The 8964-nt window shown below is 40.5% G+C and overlaps 1 protein-coding gene across 1 annotated transcript in view; it reads right to left on the bottom strand.

The window, feature by feature from the left end:
- Positions 1 to 4229: 4229 nt before the first annotated feature.
- Positions 4230 to 8964, bottom strand: part of GALNT3 (polypeptide N-acetylgalactosaminyltransferase 3) — a 144465-nt gene continuing 139730 nt past the window's right edge. Inside the window, exon 13 of the mRNA XM_030210083.1 lies at positions 4230 to 4822. Within this exon, the coding sequence (XP_030065943.1) occupies positions 4700 to 4822 (123 nt within the window). The 3' untranslated portion in view covers positions 4230 to 4699. The remainder of the gene's footprint in view (positions 4823 to 8964) is intronic.

Genomic DNA, 8964 nt, shown 5'->3' with positions numbered 1-8964 from the left:
AGGGTTTTAGAATATCCACAATGAATATGCATGAAAAAGATTTGCATATAATGGAGGCAGTGTATGTAAATCAATTTCATGCATATTCATTGTGAACATCCTTGAACACCGACTGGCACGGAGTTAGTCTAGGACCCACTTTGAAAGCACTGGTACATATGACAAGGAAATAGAAGGGCACTATAATATGTGTCATCCCTCAGCTTCCAGTTTAAATAATGACAGGTCTCAAAATGGATTAGAACAAAACAATTTTATTTTGTGGTAGCATGCTAAAACTTCAAATTAAAATGCTATTTAATTAACCCTAATTATAATCTTAAAGACTACACTGTGCTTCTATATCCAAAACATTGCCAACATAAAGGAAGAGGTATTTTTCTTTTAATTTTGTGGCTTGTGCAAGGGGCAGTCATCAGGAATGGGAGGAAGCCAAAGTGGCACTGGTAAATATACTCTTCTGCTAAATAAAATCAAAGCTCCTGAAACACTACTAGAAAAAAAAAATGTGGTTTGCTTTATTGTGAAATCAACTCTAATTTTAAGACAACAATGAATACTGAATACAAATGGTTCTTGGCACACAATGCAAGCATTGAAATAGCCTAAAAGTGGAAAGCATTCTGGATTTACATGAACTGCTGTATCAGCTAACGTAGTTTATAAGAAAATTGTGTGGCATTGAGCCAGCCCCTTAACTTGGCAGCAGCAATGTAGTTAAAAGTCTCTGTGATGAATCTTATGCAATATGGCCACATGTTGGAAAGAATGCATCTGAGTTTTAGGGAAAGAAGAGATGGTCTCTGCTATTGTACAGACTCCCTCTTGATGCACAAGACTAGCGTTAAGGATTCTGACAGAAGCGACCTTGCCGTCTTCAACTGGAAAGATTTCACTTACTCATGTATCTTATCCTTGCTAGATAATATATATCAAACACAAATGTAAGCATTGTGTCATTGGTTTTAGATAATCAAATGTTCCTACTATGCAGCTATTAACTTGCCAGGAAAGCCATCAAAAAAGATAAAATCTTACCTGTTTAACTGTACATTAGTAGTCTATTATTATAATCCGTCATGTCCATCTAGGATATTCTCTTGCTTGTCAACTGCCTTGAAGACCTTGTTAAAGGCGGTATAGAAGTATCGCAATGGAACGGAATACACAGACATATTTTTTTCAGCGCCAATTGTTTAGGCATGATATATAGGATCTAGTCCCATACCCCCTCTTTCTCTTCACTTTTAAAATTAGTATCATTCAAAAAATTCTATGTAGAAGTGAAGTCTGGATTACAGGCTTGGTTAGGCTCTCAATGTAAACCCTGAAGCTCCAGTTCTGTATGACAATCTCTATATTCTCCAACGATGGCATTATCCCTCTTACAACTCATAATACAAAAAAATATGCAAATTGTGATCACCACCTCAGGAGTAGCAGACACTCCTTCCAGTACCAGACACTTTGTTTAAAGCAGATGGATTTTTGTTTGTGTGGTGACTCTACAGGATGTAGAAACCACTAGTCCAGAGTATTTTTATTTTGGGTGGCCCAGAGTGCTTCCAAACAGGCCAGACACTTTGCCAAAATAAACAAAGCTTTGCTAAAGCCACCCAAAACCTATATATAGAAAAAACTTACCAAACCATAACAGCCCTAACCCACCTAGAAAAGTGCTATAAATATTAAACTAGGCCCTAGAGCATCAATATACCTGCTACTAGGAAACTAGAACAAGCTGGGCTGTTCCAAATTCCTACAGACACTATGTGGTAGCAAAAATCTTCATCTCAGTCACAAATGCAGAAAACAGACAGACCCTCAATCTGATACAGAATAGGGAACCACAAAAACACAGTCAGACAAAAACTGAAATGGAGACCCCTAAGAAAGCCAGACTTTATAAGCAGTGAAAATACTGGTTTAAAAAAAATAGCATTTTCTCCCATACTATGCTCAGTACAAAAAAAAAAAACCCAGAAAAGATACACATTTCCATAAACTGGACACATTTCTATCCTTAAAAAGTACTAAATAAAAACATTTTTTTTCTCTATGTGCTCCTTTTACTAAACCACAGTAGTGATTCCAGGTGCAGCAAATGCAACGAAGCCCATTCAATTCCTATAGGCTTCATTGCATTTCAGGGGCGTATCTGGAATCCGGCGGTAGGGGGGGCCAGAGCCAGAGAGGGGGGGCACATTTTTGCCTCCCTCCCCCCCCCCCACCGTCAACCCCGCTGCTTACCTTTGCTGGCGGGGGGCCCCAACCCCCGCCAGCCGAGGTCCGACCCGCAGTCTTATATTTCGTCTTCCTCCGACTCCTCTGTGACCATGCTGTAAAGTAACGCTGCTGATTCGTTGAATCCAGTTCGGAGTCTGACGTCGCAGCACGTTGTACGCGCGTACAACGTGCTGCGACGTCAGACTCCGAACTGGATTCAATGAATCAACAGCGTTACTTACAGCATGGCCACGGAGGAGTCGGAGGAAGACGAAATATGAAGACTTCGGGTTGGACCTCGGCTGGCGGGGGTTGGGGCCCCCCGCCAGCAAAGGTAAGCAGCGGGGGAGGGTTGACGGCGGGGAGGGGGGCCAGGGCAAAATCTGCGGGGGCCCAGGCCCCTGTGGCCCCACGCAGATACGCCCCTGCTGCATTTGCCACACAGGAATCACTATTGTGGCTTAGTAAAAGGAGTCTTATCTATGTTGTCTGGACATTTTACTTTTCTAATTGGGCTGGTCCCAATTTTTGTCAGACTTCTCCTAAATTCTGTTCTAGGTTTGCCTTTCTATTTCTTCTCTTGTCCTTTTTTCTTACCTTCTCTGTATCTGCTGGCAGTGATTTTTTTTTCCACTTTTTCTCTGCCTCTATATTCACCTATATATAATTTTTACCGCTCACTCTCCCTCACCCTCTAGTCCTTGGCCTCCTTTTCACCTCATCTACCTTCCAGCTTCTCATTCCCTTCTCCAACTATCCCATTTCCCCCCATCTTTCTCCTTCCCCAGTTTGCTATCCCATCTCTTTCACCCACTCACTAGTCCCTTATTTTCATCATCTGTACCCACACTCTCAGCCCTCATCTACCCTCTACAGCCTTTCATCCCCTCACACCAGCCCCAGCTCCATCCTTCCCTCATCTCATCATTCTGGAGCCCTTTTACTAAGCCGCGTGTCTATGCGCGCCCAACGTGCACCAAAATGGAGTTACTGCACGGCTACCGCATGGCTCTTGCAGTAATTTCATTTTTCCAATGCGTCCGATGCATACGTCCGAAAAATGTTTATTTTCTGCGCACGCCCAAAACCCGCACCTACACTACCGCAGGCCATTTTTCAGCGCACCTTAGTAAAAGGACCCTTCTGTCTCTTACCCTCTACCCCATTGCCTCTTTTTGAGCATATTAACCCCATTTCCACCCTCACTCAATCCTTTCAGTGACCTTCCTCAGCACTGCATCTACGGCCTCAATCACACATGCAGACCACTTCAAATACAGGATAAGCAACCACAAAGTAAGTACTAATGTAGACAAAAATAAACTGAAACCCCAACATTCCAGACTCTGCGTGCAGCGCAACACCAAAGAAATAGAAAGAAATGTATTTCCTCCTATACAGTGCAAAACAATACCAGTAGATGTAAGTTCTCTAAACTGACATAATTCAATCACTAAACTGAAATTTTTTTTTAACCTTTGTTGTCTGGTGATTTTATTATTCTACTCATGTTCCCATTCTCTGGTTCTGCTTTCCTCTGCCTGTGCTCTTAACTCTGTTTCCAGGGCCTCCTTTTCCATTTGTAATTTCTTTTCTCACCTCCTTTCTTCTTCAATTTCTTCCCTGCCGTCCATCTTTAGCACTACTCTTTCACCTTGAACTTATTTCAATTTTTCTACCTCCTTCTCAGTCTATTTAGTTTTCTTCTCTTCCCTTCCATCCACGTGGCATTTCCCCCTTCTCTTCCCTTCCATCCACATGCGTTCTCTTGATCTTCTCTTCCCTTCCATTCACATGCGTTCTCTTGATCTTCCCTTCCATCCAAGTTCTGCATCCCCCCCCCCCCCCACACACACACACTTTGCTTCCCTTCCATCCATATGCAGCTTTTACATAATTTGCTCAAATTAAAATAGGCATATTCTGCAACCCAGAGTTGAAAACAAATAGAAACGTCTTTATGTGGTATATTTTGTTTGCTTTCTGTAGAAAAAAAAATTACCTAAAGTACACTTTTTTTTATTTCACTTTAGAAAAATACACTCTAATCATATTTAGCACATTCAAAATAGCACTTTTTGATCATCATCAATATACAACAGTATTACAAAAGAAGAAAATACATCATCTATGTATTAAATGCCCCCTCACCCTTTCAAGAACTTTATTGCAACAATGTTAATTACTAGCCCACATCTATAAAACCCTGTTCTGAAAATAAATTTTAAATGTGTTGTAAACATTAAGTAAAACAAAAAGAACTAGAACCCATTCTTGGGTACTTGTTTTCTTGTGCTTTCAGTGTAGTCCTAAGAAACTTTGTAATAGTGCATTTTTCTTAATGATGACAAAAGGTATTCTTCATAGTCACTATCAGCTTTTGTATTACACTTGAGAACCCCAGTGTACTTATTTTCACAGTTTTCAGAGACTGGTCTCTATTTTATTATTTTTTTTAATGTATTATCAATGCTTAATTGTTTTGATTAAAAGTCCATTTTTGAAATGAATCTAATGGGTCACATGGTACCAGTCTGGGATGGTCTCCATTTGCTGTAAGACACATACTTAAGGTTGGATTGAACAGAAGCTGATCCTAAAGAAAATAAAAGTGACAGTAGTTAGTATACTGGAGTAACAATAGCAAATGTATTTTCAAGAACAGGGGCAGATCTTATACTACAGTCATAAGTATTCACTTTGTGGGTTTGGTAAGGTTATCCCATCAACATCACTAAATTGTCACATTTCTCAGTAATGCTCAGATGCTAAACACATCTACAGGATGACTTGGCCCCAGTAAGAAACAGAAAATGGATTAACTATGCCTGGTTTTGACAAGTTTAATTTTGTTTTTAATAGCATCAAGCAAAGCAGTAAACACGCACACAAAAAACAGAAATGTATAGACAAAAATTAGTTACTTACAGTTAGCTCATTTATAGCCCACTGATACCAATGAAATAGTTCACAGCGGGTTACAACAAAGATACTAGATTACAAAAGAACAGAATCTAGGATGTAACAATGATTAGACAAAATTATCCAACAATATACATCTCATCTTAGCTGCTTCCCTAACAAGTATTTATGGAACAACCATGTCTTTAAATCTTTCTTTAAAGTAACATAACTGGGCAAGCAGCTTAATATAGATGACATAGCAGGCCAAAAAATAGCAAATTGATAAGCAAACATGTAAACAGCTTCTTTGAGGTGATTTCCCAAGGACTAGGGAAAGAAAAAAATAATGATTTACGAAAATTAGATCAAGATAATGAATCCGGATAACATACTAAAGAAAGCATATAACAAGGAATCAGACCACAAACAAACAATCTTATATAATAAGTACCCCAATTTAAAGAGCATTCTAGCTTCTACTGGAAGCCAGTGCAGTTTAATGAAAAATGGAGTAATATAATCCGCTTTCTTAAGAGAAAAAAATTAAACAAACTGCCACATTTTGAATAGTTTGGATTTTTTCTGATGCTTTGTTTCCGTAAACCCAGGTATACAATATTACAGTAATCCAATTTGCTAAGAATAAGTGACTGTACCACCAGTCTAAACATCTTCTGATAAATATTTTCTAGTTAAACTGAACCACCTAGAAGCCACACTTGGCATTCAGTGCAACACCAGAAAAATAGAAACAGTGATGCATGTCCCTCTGGTTTGTGCAAATATAAAGAGAGCAAATGAAAACTTCAAAAACCAACATATTCCAACTGCTACATTATAAATTAACAAAATTAAACGTAAAATAGGGTGAGATCTATTTGCCGGACTAACTTATTACATTTAGTTTTCGGAGGCCAAAACCTCCTTCCTTAAGCCAGGACAAGCATATAACAGTATACTGTCTACGCCCGAAGGTGGTGGTGTTTTGACCTCCGAAAGCTAGTCAAATATGTATTTAGTCCAATAAAAAAAGGTATCACCTTATTTTCCATTTTTTAAAAATATTTATTAACTATTAAATTAGATTACTGCAGCTACCACATTACTTTGCCCTAAATTAAAAATAAAATTTTCTACCTTTTAATTATTTCTAATTGTGTCAGCCCCAGTCTCTGGTTACTGCTTTCAAGGCTTCTTTCAACTCTTTCCAAGGGTCTCTTGTCAATTTGACATTTTTTTTCTCTCCTCCTGTCTTCACCACCTCCTCTGCTACATCCAACTCCATCACTGATCTGTTTCTTTCCGCTTTCTTCAAATTTTTTATGCCTACCCATTCAGATTTCATTCATATTATCCAGCTTCAATCTCTCTCATTTTACTGCATCTACCTACAGCTTTCCATCTCTTTTCCTCATGGCCCTCCTACTTTCCTCTCTTATTCCCCAGTCTTTCACCAATTCTTTCCACTCTCCCTGCCATCCAGCATTTCTTCACTCTGTCTTTTTACCACCTGCCATCCAGCATATTCTCTGTCTTTTCCTCACCACCACCATCCTGCATCTCCTCTAGTCTCTCCCCTTCTCCATCGACCACACCCTCTCGTCTCTATCTTCTCCGCCTGCCAGCTAGCACCCTTCTCATCTCTCTCTCCCCCTTCTGTCATCTAGTATCTCCCATTTCTCTTCCCTGCCATCATTCAGCTTTGCCCTTCTCTCTCTCTCTCTGCCCCTGGCATGCAGCATTGCACCATCTCCCCCCCCCCCCCCCCCCCCGCCCTTCCCCTTATCTCCTCTCTCTCTCTCTCTTCCCCTGGCATGCATTTACTCCTCTCTCTCTCTATGTTTCTCTCTTCCCACTTCCAGCACTGCTCCATCTCTCCCTCTCCCTCCACCCCCATGCAGTATTGACCGTCTTTCCCCCCTGCCTTCCAGTATCTCCTCTCCATTTCTTACCCCATCCACCATCTCCTCTGTCTTTCCTCCTCTCTCTACACCCTACATCTTCCAGCATTACCTCTCTCCTACCCTCTACCTCAAAAACCCACGGTGTATTAACTCATGAATCAATATACTGTAAAAATGTCAACAAAAATTATCAAAAACCATGCATACAGATATGTGCTCATAGACAATAGAGGGATCACCATAAATTCTGAAAGATTCTTTTTAATCCCAAAAGGGAACCCCTCTCATGAGCTTTAATCATTGCACATATGTAGGCAACAATATTTTTAATATACATTTAAACAATTTCAACTATTGTACTTAAAAAATTTGATTGTTTGCACATTTTGTCCATTAGATTGTAAGCTCCTTTGAGCAGGGACTGTCCTTCTTTGTTAAACTGCACTTTAGAAATGTTAAGTAGTAGTAGTAGTAAAAAATGTACTTATCTGAAAAAGCTCAACAAAACTTGATTTAGTTTGGTTGTTTCTCCTACCAATCAGGCAGCACTGCCTCTGTCTCTCCCCACCCCCACTGCACCATTCAGTATTACCCCTCTCTTCCTGCCATCCAGCACTGCCTCCCTCTCTCTCTCTCTCTCTCTTATGCAGTATTTCCCCTCCCTGCTGTCTCTCTCTCCAGTCCCATTCACTATTGCCCTCTCTTGCTCCTCATTTATCATTGCCTTGGCTGTTCTCTTTCTTTCTCTCCTTCCATCCAGTCTTGTCCCACTTCTCTCCCTTTCTGCCCATCCAGTCTTGCCCCATTTCTCTCCTTCTCCCCTGCTCCCACACACAATTTTCCTCCTTCCCAGTGCACTTCTGCCAGCTCTGGGCTAATAAACTAAAGAAGCAGTGTGGAACTGCAGCTCTTTGCATACTGCTACTGCTTTCTATGCCAGTTCTCCCTCCTCTGATGTACACTTCCGGGACAGGCACAGGAAATCAGTAGGGACATGCAAAACGCTGCAGTACCATACTTATTTGTTCATTGTTGAATAACACAGACCCAGTTGCGATAAAATGGGAGGAAGGAAACTTGTGCTGAATGGTGACAGCGGATGAGAGGAGAGTGGAAAGAAAGAAATTGAGCAAGACTGGAGGGGAGAGCCTGAGGTCTGAAGGCCGGGAAGGTTGCAGTTGAGGCTTAGCTTACCCAATCGATCACCTCACTATTCCCTTTTCCTGTTATAAATATACTATAAAGCACTGGTCCCAATAGAGATTCCTATAGGATTCCAGTATTCATCTTTCTCCAGTGAAAAAGAGTATTAGAATAGGGATATTAATCCCTAAGCCAGGTAAAGACTTTATGTTCCCAGAGTCTTATGGGTACATTTCATTACTCAATTTAGATACTAAACTGCTGGCCAAATTCTGACAGGCTATTCAAATATCCTCAAACTGGTTGCAGAAGGGAGCCTAAGAGAGCTGAGCTCCTACCCACTCATTAATAAAAAATAAAGGTGAATATAGCATATTATCCCTTATTGGTTTGAGCTCCTCCACAGCTAAAGATTTAGCTGAATATGCTAGGGACTTCATGACGACAAAAAAAAAAAGGACCAATATTCGGGCATATGCCTGTCAATGCCCAATTCAGTTATGCATTAGGGAACAAAGATGGCAATGAATCAGCACTAAGAAGAGCGGTCAGAGCTGCACAAACAGTATTTGATCTGATTGATGGGCACAAGTTGGTCTGGCTGAGATTAAACAAGCTACTGCCACAGTTAAAAGTGGCCTACTACTACTTAACATTTCTAGAGCGCTACTAGGGTTACGCAGCGCTGTACAAAATACAAGTTAGTCTACAATGATATACTCTACACTCTCTGAAATGGGACACAGATTGCAAGAAGCTGAACAACAAAAAAAAAAGATCACGAGGA

Source organism: Microcaecilia unicolor, chromosome 7, assembly GCF_901765095.1.
Source record: "Microcaecilia unicolor chromosome 7, aMicUni1.1, whole genome shotgun sequence".
Classification (NCBI taxonomy): domain Eukaryota; kingdom Metazoa; phylum Chordata; class Amphibia; order Gymnophiona; family Siphonopidae; genus Microcaecilia; species Microcaecilia unicolor.
Note: the sequence above shows the minus strand (reverse complement) of the source record. Positions and strands in the feature narration are given on the sequence as shown.